General features: G+C 41.4%; 1 protein-coding gene across 2 annotated transcripts in view; it reads right to left on the reverse strand.

Annotated features, from left to right (window-relative positions):
• Nucleotides 1–8: 8 nt before the first annotated feature.
• Nucleotides 9–15233, reverse strand: part of NHS (NHS actin remodeling regulator) — a 334787-nt gene continuing 319562 nt past the window's right edge. For both annotated transcript variants that reach the window (XM_031445813.2, XM_031445816.2), the window contains exons 5-9: nucleotides 13770–13962; nucleotides 11022–11153; nucleotides 7079–10060; nucleotides 6651–6777; nucleotides 9–4124 (exon numbers count right to left, since the gene is read on the reverse strand). In XM_031445813.2, the coding sequence (XP_031301673.1) occupies nucleotides 3512–4124; nucleotides 6651–6777; nucleotides 7079–10060; nucleotides 11022–11153; nucleotides 13770–13962 (4047 nt within the window). In that variant the 3' untranslated portion in view covers nucleotides 9–3511. The remainder of the gene's footprint in view (nucleotides 4125–6650; nucleotides 6778–7078; nucleotides 10061–11021; nucleotides 11154–13769; nucleotides 13963–15233) is intronic.

The raw sequence follows: 15233 nt of genomic DNA on the forward strand, positions 1-15233 counted from the left end.
GTCAGGTGTTTAATTTGCAGTCACGTTTATTTGCAGTTTCTATACACACTTTCTAGGTAATCAAACTTTTCTGGTACATTATTTTGAGAGGGGTTCACAATGAAACTGTCACCATTTTTACTAAAAATAAATACAAGACTTAAAGTGTTGCACAGCTCTAAAATATACAAAGGCTTGAATTGAATGTAAACGTTGAAAACATCTTACAAAAGAAACCATTTTTGCAACAATTTAAAAAGTTCATATTTACAAATATTACAAAAATACAAAATGGATGCAAGTCCATAAACCATTGTCTTTCGGCCAGCATGAACTGGTTCTAGGACCAAAATAGTTACACTGTAACCTTCTTCATAGTTTTAAATCTTTGTCCTGATCTAGTTCTCTAAGTCTGCCACCCCTGCAGCAAATGTACTCACTCACTGAACTTTGGCAAGAGCAAACAGTGTGTTTTGTTTGCTACAACTAGTCCATGTCCTCTACTTAGCCAAAAAAAAAAAAAAAAAAAAAAAACCCAAAACTCAAAAAGTAAGGAAAAAAATTTCCTCCACACAACACAGACATTTTGTAGAAACGTAAAATAACAACAACAGCAAAAAAATCAGCATCAGTGCAAACAACAGAGGAAAAGTTTGGATTGATGTTCTTCACAATACCTAATGTGTGTACCCTGCTTCAAGACGGCAGTGATATTGAAGACGGCCCTCTAAATCTCGGTCTTACATGCTATGTGATAAAGCCATGTAGAGTATTCCAAATGACTAAGGAATTTGATTTTTTTTAAACTCAGTTTGTTACTCAGTACTCTTTTCCACAGTGAATTTTAAATCCATCTTTATTTGGGTGTCTTTTAAAATCTATGAAATATAAAATAGAGAAACTCTGCTATAGATTTTTAGAGTAAACAAAATAAGTAAAACTATATTATAAGGGTTAGTTCTGTGATCATACATATAGAAGGTATTTTATTGCCTCAAAATTCAAGTTGGTATGTATTTTAAAATATATATATGGTACCATTACTTAAATTAATGTCAATAATAAGGAGGTGACATACTTGTTAAAGCCAATTCATGTGTTTTCTGTTCAAGATTTAGAATCACTTTTAAAGCCCACATACCTTTCTTTATACACTTAAAAAACCCCTAACTACACAAAAGCCATACTGCAAACGAACTGCTTTTATGAAAATTACAAAAGATCACCTATTGTGACTGGAAATGACTGTTTCTTATCGCATTTGTCTAAAAACCTTATTTTTAAAAGTTTGCCAAGTTTACTTTTCAAAGCATGAGGAAAAGTTATTTGTGTTCCCATGTGGTGTCAAACCACGCTGGTTTTCTTAACACACGGGTTCCAGTGAGAAATTATGGTCCATTTTTTCAAACCCCCAAACATTTTTCTTTTAGTAAAAAGTATAACACTTCGTAAATGTTCAAATGTACCCTTTACCAAGTAGCTTATCTATCCCAGCACAAGCAAACGCACGCGTGCGCGCGCGCACACACACGTTCTCCCTCCTCTACCCCGCCACCCCCAGCACCCATTTTACATACAAGGATGACAAGAAGTTAAACACAATTTGATAGTGAAGACAAATAGTAGAATAAGACAGCCTTTTTTTTTTTTTCTTTTCAAAGAAACAGAAACCCAACAGCAATCAGATTCTGTAATTCTCACTCTGTAACGTCTTAGAAAGTGTTTCTATTGAAAGACAGCATCTTCTTAGACCAGGCTTTTTCCTTCGTATTGCATGAATGAAACCAAAACCACAAACTTCCTTTCACACATCCTACTTTCCCAAATACCACTTGCGTAAGCTTAAAGCCAGCTGCTTGTCAATTTCTTGGTAACTGGTATGTTCTATCGTTCTAATCACATTCTATTCTTTTATAGGCCATATCCCTTCTTAGTTCTCTACTTTCTACCTTCTCCCATTCAAAACATATTCTAAGTACATAGCTGCTCATATTTCTGACATATCATTTTCAAACATTAGTATCAGTTCATGTTAAAATCAGAGGTGTAAAAACCATTTGCAGATTTCAACTTGTAACTATATTTTTTTTCAGTTTTAAGACAAGAAAATTCAAGTAATTTCAAGTAATTCAGCTTGTTTCCCTGCCTTCATTTTATCAGAGCACTTGCCCTGACATCTCCTTTCCCACCCACCACCCTCCCCTTTTGCCATCAAGCAAATAGAGTAAAATCAGACACTCAGTCATATGTAGCATTGTGAACCAGAGCTGTTCCCCGTTTAACAGAGAATATAAATAATGCATATACACAGACCTATTTCCCAACTACATTGTTCACAGTGTCATTTCTGTTAATTTGTAGGTAGCATGAATCTCATCAGCACAGAGAAAGAGCTTCACTGAAAACTCATTGCAGGTACTTACTGAGAAATCCACAGCTCTGTGGCATGCTTATGGTTTGTTTCTGTTAGTTAAAGAACCTGGAGCTAATTGCTAAACTGTTTAAGGAGTCTAAAGATTATAGTCATTAGATTATGTCTGTTTATGTCCCCAGTAGCCTAATATAGAACGTAACCTAAAATGAACTACTGTTTTCCCTACTCATTCTCTTTAAAGCAATCCATTGAAAAATTGAAGTTTAAAGGACACTGTCAAGTGCTGTTGTTTAGGGCTTTGTGTTGAGAATGATGATTTCTCTCATTGATTTTTCCTTTTTTTAAATCAAAAGCATGCTTTTTATTCTGTCCAAATTACCACATGGCAAATCACAGCCATGTGTTACTAATAGTTTGTTTGGTGCTGCAATTTGTCACCAAAATGGTTAAGTCTGAATTCATTATTTTAAATTAATCACATTTCAGTATATGACCTCAAGATTTCCTTTATTTCACCAGTTTAAAAATTCATATTTGATGTTTATCACTCGGAAATCATATTGGTGGACATTTAACTATGGTATTTGATATGAAAATGGTATTCACAGAATACAGTTATTACACTTTATCTGTTGTGTTCTATAAACAGTTGGTGTGTGGTAGATAATTGGCCACGTGTCCACTCGTCATTGATAAATCTATTTACACAGTTTTATCAAAAATATGGTATTTACATGTGTGTAGTTCTTTCTTCTAAATTTTGCTTTAGTTCATTTTAATGTAAAAAAATACCAAACCTCCAGAGTAATTTCATCTTCTTAAGAGTTATGACAGTGAGGGGTTTGTTTTCTGAATAGGTAGCTCTGGGAAAACTTTTTCTAGCTTTCATGAAAAGCAGACATTTTGGAATTCTTTATTATCAAAAGGAATGAGATTGGGTAAATCAAACTATGCTAAAGAAAAATATGAAAGACAGTGCAGCTACCTAGAAACGTGGAAAATAATCAAGAAAGACCAAACCAACTTCCCTTTGCCCAGCGCGTCATATTTAGGAACTCGTTGGTAAGCAGTGGAGATGTGCTGACTTCCGTTCTGCGCCTCCATCTCCATCACGTGACCGAGGTGCGGGCCTTTGACGGCCAGCCTGGCACGCGCCACCTACGTGGAGCTCTGGGAGGAGCGGTCGTCGTGCGGGCTGCCGTCCGAGTTCTCCGTTTCGCCCTCGGAGATGGCCTGCATGGGCGCGTTGTACAGCCTGCAGCGGACGCTGTAGCGGCTGCTGCTGGCCGCGGGGGGGGCCCGGGAGCGGCCCACCCTGGCCGAGGCTGACGTGGCGAAATTCTTGGAGGAAAAGCCTTCCGCGTTCACTCGCGGGGAGCATGGAGAGAGGGGGGACAGGGCTTCGGTTCCGGGTGCCCCCTGATGGGCCTCATGGGTGCTCTGGGGGGCCTCGGCCGTGAGCTCCCCGGGGGATTTGGGCAGGATGGGGCTCTTCAGGATCTCAGTAGCAGACATGCGGTAACTGGAATCCGAGCGACTGCCTTTCTTGAGGAGTAACAGCTTAAACTCCTCATTCGACGTGTTGGACTTTTTGGCATTTCGGTAGATGAGGCCAGGGGACCTCTGGCTGTTCGGGGTGGTCACGTTGCTGTTGGGCGAAGTGACAGAGCCAGTGCTGATGCCACCACCACCACCACCGAGGGAAGCTCTTGATTTACTTCGAACAGACATGTCCCCAGAATCTTTTCTTCCAAGTACTTTCCTCTTGGACCTTTTAAGAAAAGGAAAAATCTCAGTCCACGTACATTTTTTTCAATGAAACTGAAAGTGTTTAGTCACATTCGTGCATCTCCTTAGAGAGCGTCTTGGTGCGCCCTGTCTGATCCGACACTCAGCGTGGGGGCTGTGGAGATGAGTAAGACACGTTCCTGACCTGGTAGCACTCACAGCCCCGGCCACGTTCTCCAGTAACCAGTGGACTTAAATTAGGTTTTGGAAATGACCATTTCAAATAATGACTAACGTGGAGGCTAGAGGTTCTAGAGGAATACCTGTTGGGAAGTTTTACAAGGATATAAGAAAATACTGCTGACTCCTGCTTAGAGTGTAGGTGGTGAACGACTGTCACTTTCTCTGCAATACAGATCAAATACTCTGATGTCTGGGGTTGGCTTCCAATGAATACCAGAAGAACAAAGTGCATGGAGGTGTGGATGGGACAGGACTAGCCATAGGTTGGTGGTTGATAGCCTTGGGTGATGGATATGTCTCTGTGTGTTTCGGGGGGTTGCGTGGTGCATTATACTATTCTGTCTACTTTTAAAATTCCACCATGTAAAAAAATGTCTTACATGGCTTTTCAAATAAATCAATCAATTTTGCCTGCAAATACCATTTTCCATAGCTGCCTAGGAACATCAACAGGGTGCTCCTCAGTAAACCAACTTTCCGGGAGAAGCTGAAAACCTAGACTACCTCTGGGGCTCTCCAAGCTCTCAAGAAAACAAAATCATTCCTGTCACTGTGAGGTACAGAAATAAAGAAGTAAATCCTACATAAACATAAATCTAAGATTACCAAACTCTGTAAGTCTGCGAAACCTAGGCACTCATCTGCCATCATTATTATTTCTTTTGATAAGTAAATAGGTGTAAACTTAGTGAATTTAGCCACTGAGTCAGCATGACTCAGTTCACTGATGAGTACTGGTAACACACTTTCTCACCAACCTAAAAATCTATAGGTTCAAGAAAATGCCAGCTTTGCAGTTTGAGACCAGTCTGATTTTGGTTCTCCGAATGCTATGTGGTTGCTATCGTGTGTATGCCAGGGTCTGGCACTCCAGTAGGGTAGAAATTTCAAACTAATGTTTGCTTTTAGCATCTGCCATATTCTAGATACATGATATTTTATCATCAAAACTGAATACGTGAGCTATAGGTATCCCCATTTACAGTAAAGGAATAGGTCCAGAGGTTTTAATTGACTCGAGACTGGAAAGGAAGTGGCAGCATTGGGATTCAGTTCCAGGTCTTTCTGACTCCACTACTTCCATTCTGTTCACTATTCCAGACATTAGCATTTCGTTCTTTGGGGTAAGAACTTGGCTCTTTACCTTACACAGAATTTAATAACTTGTCCTAAGGTTGGGGATCAAGGCAGGTGAGGGGAATATAATCAGGGACAGAGAAAAATTAACAAATGGTTCTTCACTTTGGGTGGAGGAGTGTGCCTGCTAAGGTGTACACAGAAAGTGTTTCTGATTGGCTCCTTTAAAAAATGTTGTTGAAGAGCAGTGCTCTTTCTGTATGTGAGAACCACATCATCAGAAAACACAAGTTCCCCAAAAAAGTAGAACTCTGGGAAAAAACAGTGGTGTGCTGCTTGCTAAGAACCTGCTTCAAAAAGTGTAACTTCATGAGGTAGACTAGACAGTCCCCAGGTTTTGTCCCTTGGGAGTCGCATCGAGATCACTGAGGTCTAGTGAAGTGGGCAGTTGCAGTTGTGAAAGGAGCAGGCACCTTATGATTGGATAGCTCATCTGATATGGGTTCAGTTTCCAAGGGCAAGTTCCCGCTCTGTTCTTCGGTCACAGGTTGTAAGGACTGTTCTGGCAAATAGGGACCTTGGTCACAGGGGTGCCAGGGGCAGTTGATAGAACGTGAACGGTCAGCATGGATGCAACGCTGTCCTGGAAAAGCAGCCCAGAGGATGTCCACTATTCACGGGATATGGAGCATTAAGTTTAGAGAAGGCCAGTGTTCTTAAAGAAATTTAAGTTTTAGGAAGAGAGAAAAATAGGGAGCAGTGATTAGTTGTTCTGAGCTATGAAATGGGTAGGTTTATATACTGTCTTGTCTCAAACTTGGGGCTCTGTTTACTGAGTCAACTTCCATTTCTCTCTGCCGGCATAGGACTATAGCTTTGAGTGTGTTCTATAGGTTAAGAAATTACTTACAAGTCAGAGGTTACACTAGAGTTTTGAGGTTCACTCTTAAATTACTTGACCACAGGTTGTTTTCAAATAAAAACTTGTTCCAGAATGTCTGTCCTAGAGGAAAAAAACCAGCAGCTTCCCTCAGCAGTTCTTAAGAAAGTGTCTCAATTGAGGTCTGACTATATGTAAAGCCATGTATTTCCCAACTTGAATATGAGTCTACCAATTTGATTTGGAAAAATAACTGCTTTGCTTTCTTCTGTTTTTTGCTGAATGTATTACAAGTACACAAGGCTTTTCGATATTTGCATTTGATGAGAGGCACCATAAGAAGCAAAACCTTTGGTACTGTTGCCTTACCTGTGAATGACTGCGAATAAATCCTCAGTTGTTCGAGGTTTGTTTGGAGACACGAACACACTTTCTGCTTCAGCCTGAGAGTCTTCACTTAGTGGTGAAATCATAGAGTCATCACTCGGTGACGATTCTTAAATTAAGAACAAAAGCATCTTTAGGAAGAAGTTATCCAGCACGCTGCTGGGCTTCACTGACTCAGGGAACAAATAAACAATAGTTATGTGACTGTCATTTTTGAAAATGAAAGAGCTAACTGTCACACTTACTCTCGATAATAAAAGCTTTTATCTCAATTGTTTTAATAAGTGAAAAGAAGTAGTGGAGGGAAATCAACAACCAAGGCAGTACCATGTATGGGGAATGTAAGAAAGAAAACCTTCAAGAAGTGCCAAGAGACACCTTTCCATTGTGACAAAGCATCAACAACTGACCTTTCAGTGAAACCTCATCCACACTTCCTTGGGTCTCCTCTGCTCCGCTGTTATCAGAGGCACTTTTGGCTGAAAGACCTGAAGCAACAGTTTCCTGCTCAGAACGTTTTTCAGGGCACGGATTGACAGCTGATACCTCCACTTCGTAGCTGATACTCCCAGGCACTTTGTCATGGTGGCGGCTCATCCCGAGTTGATGCTTAAGTTGATTGCTTTTGTCTGTGGCTCTGGTTGGTGAGTTTGACTGAGAAGTGAGCACATCCGCAGGCTCAGGGTGTGCAGCCTCCTCCCAGTCAACGGAAGGTGCCTTCTGGACCTGCGCTGGGGCTGCATCTGGACTGGCTCCACATTGTCGTATTTCACCATCCAAATCGTTTGGGCGAGCAGCAGAGACCCTCTGAAATTCTTCTGTGGGAAGGTTACAAGTTTTACTTGGTGTGTTTTCTGAAATAGGCTCACTCTCCATATGTATTTGGTCTTTTGTGCCGCTTGAATCTAGAAGAGCAGTACCAGCCGAGGTTACCATTTCTGCATCACAGCAATTCTTCACATCAAAAGTACGGTTTTTTTCTAACTGTAGTTTATCTGGTCCTATCTCCGCTGCAGAGGAGTCTAAAAAGGACAGTATGGTGTCTTCAGTGGAGTACTGACGTGATACTGATTTCTTAGTCATATGTGGCCTAATCTTACCTGGAGACACGGCAGCCATTGTGAGAGTGCTTTCCTCTAAGTAGGGGAGATCTGTGTTGTTGCCTTCTTTTTGCTTAACTTCTTCAGACTTACTGATGCACCTAAGGTTAACAGATTTCAGGACTGTCGGTGTAATTGCAAGAGACGGTGGAGGATTTGACCTCAGGGTTTCTCCTATTGTGTTCTGCTTATTATGAGTGAAAACATGCAATGGGTGACGGTGGTGGAATGGTTTATTCAAGACATTATGAAGAGCACTTAGGTCAAGATGAGTAGGAGGTATAATTGGAAGTTCGAGATCTTTACTCAGTGATAGAGCCCCATCTTTTAAAGACGGTTGCTGTAGTGAGGATTTCCTTTCTGGGACTTTGGGTTTTCTTTTGCTACCTCCAGGAGACAATGGACCAGAAAAGAACGCTGTAGGGAAAGAGGATGTTGGTGTTTCGGACTGGCTTGAGTAGCCGCTTGATGGAGACGCCAGGCCAGCCAGCTTTTCTGGTGATGCCAGTTTAAACTCATTGTCAACAGAAGGAAGGGATGGGGTGGTGGCTCTGGATTCTGACTGGGATGTTTGGGATTCAGAGCTCTCGGGAGATTTGATGCATTCAATCACTGTGGTACCCGTAGCAGTGCTTGAATTAGATAAAGATCTATAAGGATCATTTGTTTTCAAGTCATTGAGAAGCCAGAGGTCTGCATAGTGAGTTGATTCAGCACCTTCTTCTTTGAATGGTGGAATATCTGAGGTGTCTAACGGAGGTTCCTTAATACCATGTTCACTCTGGCTCATCCAAGAAGGCTCCTGCTTGGTGGGAAGATTGGCATTTTCCACTCGAGAAGGCGTGTTGGAGAAGTCAAGAGGCAGCTTCATTTCCCTGGAACTGTGAGGCAGGAGCTGGCCACTGCTTATCTTTGGTTCTTTCTTCTCAGAAACATCTGCATTTCCATCGGGCTTCCTCAGCGATGAGCTCCGTTTAGGTGGGGTCGGCTTTGCCTTTGCTTTCCTGAAGGAGATGCTCAGTCTCCCCTGCCTCCTGTGGTCTAAGTAGTCCTGCCAGGCACAGTCTGGAAGAGTGGGAGGACCCCCAACACCCTGGCCATTCTCTGGGCCCAGGGCTGCATAGTGACAGACATAACTCTTACCACCTTTGAGACCACAGTCAAAGTGCATGGAGGTGTAGTATCCTTCTGTGTCCACCGAGAAGTGAGAGCTTGTGTCTGCTTTGTCTGATGGAGACTTTTCCAGAAAGCTGTCGTAAGTGGCCATGCTTGTGAAGCTCGGGCAGCCCAGGCTGTCTGCCTTGGGGCGCTCAGGGCTAAAGTCTTGGCGGCAGGAGGCGTCGTGATGGTGGTGGAGGTAATTCCACTCACTATCACTCGTGTTGCTGTTGTTGGGGTCATCCAGCAGGTCGGCCACAGTGGAGGTAAAGGAGCTGGCCCGGTGGCCTCTCACTTTATCCAGGTGGTCATTGTACTGCTCTGTCACAAAGACACTGGTGTCCTCATTAGCATGAGGGGCCGTGTTTAGTGACAGCTCCGAGTCACAGTGCGAGGAGCCAGTGAGGGGAGGAGAAGCTGCGGGAGGGATCGTCTCTGAGGTCTGTGAGGGGCATGTGGAGCTGCTCCCACTCCAGTTGCCACTGGATGACTGGTGGTCATCCTTCTGGTCCATGTGGCTGCTGAGGAGGACGCCGGCCGTGGAGATGCAGTGGATGGGACTCCCGAAGGTGTCTGAGTTGGAGGAGATGTCACAGCTGCCAGAGTCGGCAGCCATTCGGGACAGACGTGACCTCCCTCTCTCACCTAACTTGTGCTGGGGGCTGTGAAGATGCTGAGAACAGGCCAGGCCCAAGGCAGGCTGGTGTTCCTGTGCACTCGGGCTGCTGGGGGCCTCGCTGCAGTCATTAAGGGTTCTTTCTTGGTCTCCCACGAAAGGCTCCCCCTCTTCGTATGCTGAAGGTTTAGCACCAACTTTGGGCTCAGCATCCCCACCTCTGTTGCCCTCCCTGGGAAGGCTCCGAGATCTTGTGCGGCTGCTCACTGCAGTAGTAAACATGGTGTCGCCTTTGTCTGCCAACGCAGAAATGTTACCAGCAGAATGAGAAAGGGAAGCGGCAATGCTTTGACCCCTCTGAGCTCTGATTCTCCTTCTGGATGGGGCGGCTATCAGAATATCCTCAGTTTGGCACTCCGAGTCCCTGGTTCCAGACCTCCTATTGACAGTGTTGGAAGGGTCTGGATTTGTGTGCACGATCACATTCCTTTCCCTGGCCACGGGCGATTCATCAGAATCTAGGGCACATGGAAAGCACAGTGAGATATTTTATACATTGGCAGATGAACAGACATTCTGAGAGATGTCCACAAATCTGGGTGCTGGCATGTTGGAGCTTTTTCTTACAGAAAAATCCAGCATATAAAATTAGGAGACAGTTAAAATGCTTTGGACATCCTCTTTCTGTCCCTTTGCCTCTCTGTCTCTCTCTCTCTACACAGACACACACACACACACACACTCACTATATATGTATATATACTAAGAGAAGATAGGCTTTTAGATCTTTTGTGAATTCTTTCTCTTCACGATCAAATTAGTTTGCTCCAATAAGTGTCTACTGTTTTGTTTTTTTTAACGAAAATACATCTTATCTTCTTGGCTACTATTCACTTTTATTTCATAATATAAACATAATGAAATAAAAATAATATAATTCATTATATGACTTAAATATCTTATTTACAAGAGATGCTATCATAATAATTTTAAAAAACCATAGGAAGAGATATCTTAAACACATTGAACAGAAAAAATAGAAAAAATGTCACCAAGGGTGTCATATAATCAGTATTCAATATTTAATTGAGTACCCTTGAAATTTACCTTTCAAAATAACTAATGCCATAAAAGTATATCTCTCTTCAAATAAAAACTCTTTTCTAAAATTAAATCTTGTTAATTTTTACTCATAATTTCCACCTTACTAAAACTTTTAAAAATTAGCAAAGTATTATATTTCAGCCGTAAAACCTGAGCATATATGCCTAAATCCATAAGGTCAAACCTTCACAGTAAAGAATGGAGATTTAAAAAGTAATACCACCTGGCTTACTGAAAACAAAACACACACCATTTCAAAACTTCTACAAGTTACCATGTTAACTATTTTTAAGGAAGCTGGTTAACGGTTTCTATTTCATCTCCTTACAGTCGGCACCAGACAGAACGCTAACGAACGACAGTTTTATACCACACCTATTTCTTGTTGGACTCTTCTGGGGATACCCGAGATGGTTTTCCTCCTCCTCAGTTTTCGTCTCCGCTGTAGGACGGATTGTGAATGAACAAGAGAGCAGCGTATACTAGCCTCTCGGTCAAAACCAACTCCTGCAACCCACAAATAGGTCTCATTAGCCTTAAGAAATGCCAAACAGATTTCCATTTGCTTGGAACAGAGTGATATTTATTGATGGGAAGTAAAGAGTTTGGATTAAGCCTGTGAGCAAATATAAGGGAGCTCTTATTCAGCTCTTATTTAAATTATGTTGCAATACATTAAGCTTTACTTGCAAATGCAGCTCTGCACAACAGCTTGCACTGCCAAAAGTAACAAGCAAAGAAGGAGAATCAAAAGAAAGAGGAGTGAAAATAACATCAAAGAATCACTCTCAGACAGAAATGGCTCCTTAAGGACTTACAGCCCCTAGTTACTACTATTTACTGGCCTATTTCTGGTCTTTCTGAAGCTGGTATCTTTGCATAGTAGATCCATAGCCAAGATGTTAACCTGAATTCGTTCAGCTAACATATCCTGACCTGTTTCTTCTTTAAAAGCATCATTGTGAGGGTTTTTTTCCCCCTCGACACACTATGCCCAAGCCCTATATACACACACATGCTGTGAGGAAACAGCAGCCTTGAGATGTTTTTCACATCATCATGTAACTCTGCCTGTTTTCTCCTGCTGACTAAATTGGACACATTTTGGTTTAGCACCAGTATCTTATCAGTATAAAATAAAAATACAGTCTTCAGTTCTTCACTTAAGTGGATCTACCTTGTGTGCCACCTGTAAATAAATCTGGATTTCCCAGTCCGTACAATGTGTGTCTGTTTTCTTTGGTAAATACAGGAGGCAAACCATGATGCTTATTAGTTTCTCTCTCCGTAATCACGTTATTGACATGCTACATGCAGTCCTATCAAAACTAGAATGATGAAGGAGGAGGTGAGGAGCTCAAACTCCTGTCTGGCCCAGGCACGCACCATGAATTTTTCAGAGTGAGCTTTGCCTCGAAAGCCATAAGCTAAAAGTGCTTTGGAATCTGGTTGCTTCATCATTTATCCTGACTGTTAAACATGGGGCAGAATGGCATGTTAAACCTTGGTTCAGCTATATAATGAAGCAGTTTGAGTTCTGCTTAGCTTCACAGTGACAACAGTTTCTAGAACTCACGTTGAAAAATCTGCATGAGAAATCATATGATGAATAATTACAGTACTATTGGAGAATTCATACTAATGAAATTTTCCTTTCTTAGTTCCAACCAAAGATTAAAATCCTTCACTCTAATCATGATAATTATGTATCATATGGCATACAGACACAGATATTTTGTGTTACGTGGACATAATTAACAACTTTCTCATTAAAGCTCCTGAAATTAACATACAATCTAGACTTTAGTCTGAGAGTTCCTGAAATAAAGCAGAAGTAAAGATCTTCCCTTCTCCTGAATCACAAGACCCATAATCAAAGGACTAAATTTGAAAACCAGATTTTACTTACAGTGTCATGAAGAAAGCAGGTGCTGCTAATAATCAGATGTTCCCAGAACTGAAAGTTAGTTTAAAAGGGTGCCAAAATGATCCATTTTGACAGCTGAACTCCCCTAAGCCATCTCATTTAGCTTATGGAGATCAGATAAAGTGCCCATCCTTAGAACAATTTATCCTACAAGTTGGATAGGTCTTCAGGAAAATTAACTCCCAACTCACAACCAGCTGACCAACTAGAACTCCATTTTGTCAGGAAGAAAATAGCTACCCTGATACCTGGTCATCATTTGTTCCCCACTTTATATGAGAGAAATTTGAATAAGGTTAATAATGGCCATGTCCAAATGCATCTTCAGCAGCATGCACTCTTTGGTTACATTGTACGAGGATGAAAATCTGTTATAAAATGGCCATTCTGAGATTTTCAACATATGAATAAATTAAAATTTAACTGTTAGAGATGTTTAAAGAAAGCCCAGTGGAGAGATCATTTAATTTCTGTCTTTGAAAGAGTATTATTTTACTTACAACTAAGATTACCAGATTCTAAGATCACCAATTCTGGATATTACAATTGCTGCCAATAAACTTTTCAAGAAGAGTCCAGACAGGCTTGCCTTCGACCCAGACTAATATCCAAAATCTCAGTACTCAGGTGGAGGAGAGCAGAGTGAACAGAAGACACGCGTGCTGGGTTTAGAGTAGAATTCAGCCTTCATCTATACATGTATTTTTAGGTCAAAAATCCCTAAAACCAATGCAGAGGTCTAAACGATCTTTTAAACAAGCCTACTGTCATCCCAAGGAAGCATGGAAACAGATTTTACAGTTGATCTACAGGATCATTACTTGCAGTTTTAGAAACCTGGGGTTTGCTGTTTTCTTTCTTGCATTGCTACGCATCATTATCATATGATTAATCACTGCCACCTTCTCCATTCTTTCAGGCAGCTATGGCCAAAGAGCTATTTGGTGACTTTTTTTCCAAAAGGAAACTGTCTGTCATTTACATAACAAGCGGCCCAGCAGAACATATGCAAATTGATGTTCAAAACCTGACAAAAGCATATTGAACATCTTCTGGGTTGTATTCTGATGAAAAAGGTATTATTTGTTTACAAAGCGGCATTCTTAACTGGTATGCCCAGCAGCACAGGTTTTGACCATATTTAATACACAGAATATTCTGACCCTACTGCCCCTAAGAAAAGAACAGAACGATACCAGTGACATTGATGGGAATAATGCAAGAAGAAATCACTTGGGCATCTTGCTTCATCTTCTCCTCCGGCGTCGGGAGAGGTAGTGCTTTGCTCCAGTTGGTCTGCTTGTCCAGTGTTGAGGGGATGTTGTGTACTGGGTTTTTCGGCCTCTGCCCTAACATGACATCTGTATCTTCGTCCTCCGGGGGATGGGACTGCAAATGAAGTACACTCAGACTCAGCTATCATGGTTTATACTTAAGCACACACAAGGAATTTCAGAGTTTAGTTAAGAAAAATGAGGTCAGAAATAAACTTTCAGGTGAAAGGAAGAATTCCTAGAAATAGTAAGTACAGCTAATTAAAAGTCATAATTTCAGTAGTCAAGCGACACAAAAGGAAAAAAATAGGCTAAATAAACATGCTTTTCAGATCAAAGGTAATTAAGAGGAGAGTCAAGGTAGCCAGAAATCCCCAGACTTCAAACTGAAGATGTGAGTCTCTAATCCAGTGAGAGGTAGATTGACTTTCTGGATATCTCTCTCGCCATAAATTCTTCCTGAAAGTCTTGCAAGCTCTCGGTGACTAGGATCAAAGGGAGAAGATGATTTAGATGCCTATGAACAGGTTTGGAAAACTGGCCCGAAAGCCTGGAGTCAGGAGACATTCCAGAACACATCACCTGAAGGACAAGCCGACCTAGTCTGAGAGGCCAGATTCAAATACAAGGAGTTAATTTTACTGCGGGATGATGGCCTTTGTGAATGACATTTTAGAAGCACAGTTTCATTAACACTGCACGTGTAAAAGCGAAAGTGGAGAATCTCCTTTCGCCAACAGCAGTGGAAAATACAGATGCTGTTACTGGGGGAAAAGAGTCAAGTGGGTTTCTTTCTCAAATTTGGAAGAGTAAAACAGTCCTAGTTTATTTTCTTTCAGCTTTGCAGTGTGAAGCTTTTCTTCCAGCTGTGTAGTTAGAGACCTTGACTTCCATGTGATGTTGGAAAATTCTCCATCCAAACCCTTGAGAGATATTAATACTGTCTGACTTTTATTTCAGGGTTGGGCTTCTGGCCCAGATTTTTAAAAAGGCTCCATCCCAATTTTGATTTCAGGGTTGGGTTTCTAAACTAGATTATTAGAAGACTCAGTTTTCATTACTGAACCTAGTTTTCTTTCTTTCCACGATTTGTAGGAAGGTGGCTGTTTGTATAAAATAAACATTTCCTCCTCTTATTCTAGTTAGGTTTTAAAAATATTCTGTCCTAAAATCGAGATTATTTTAAAAAAATGCTCATCCTCACATTTGGAAGCATCATGCCCTGTTGACTCAGAGGATTTCACATATTGTCAAATGAACTGTTCTCAAATCCCCTTAAAGAGAAGACTGCAGAGACACTTGTTTTAAACTAACCACCAGCGTTTCCTTACCTTGTCAGAGGTGTCTGCAGAGTCCCTCAACACACCCAGCAGGATATTATCCACC

Source organism: Camelus dromedarius, chromosome X (assembly GCF_036321535.1).
Source record: "Camelus dromedarius isolate mCamDro1 chromosome X, mCamDro1.pat, whole genome shotgun sequence".
Classification (NCBI taxonomy): domain Eukaryota; kingdom Metazoa; phylum Chordata; class Mammalia; order Artiodactyla; family Camelidae; genus Camelus; species Camelus dromedarius.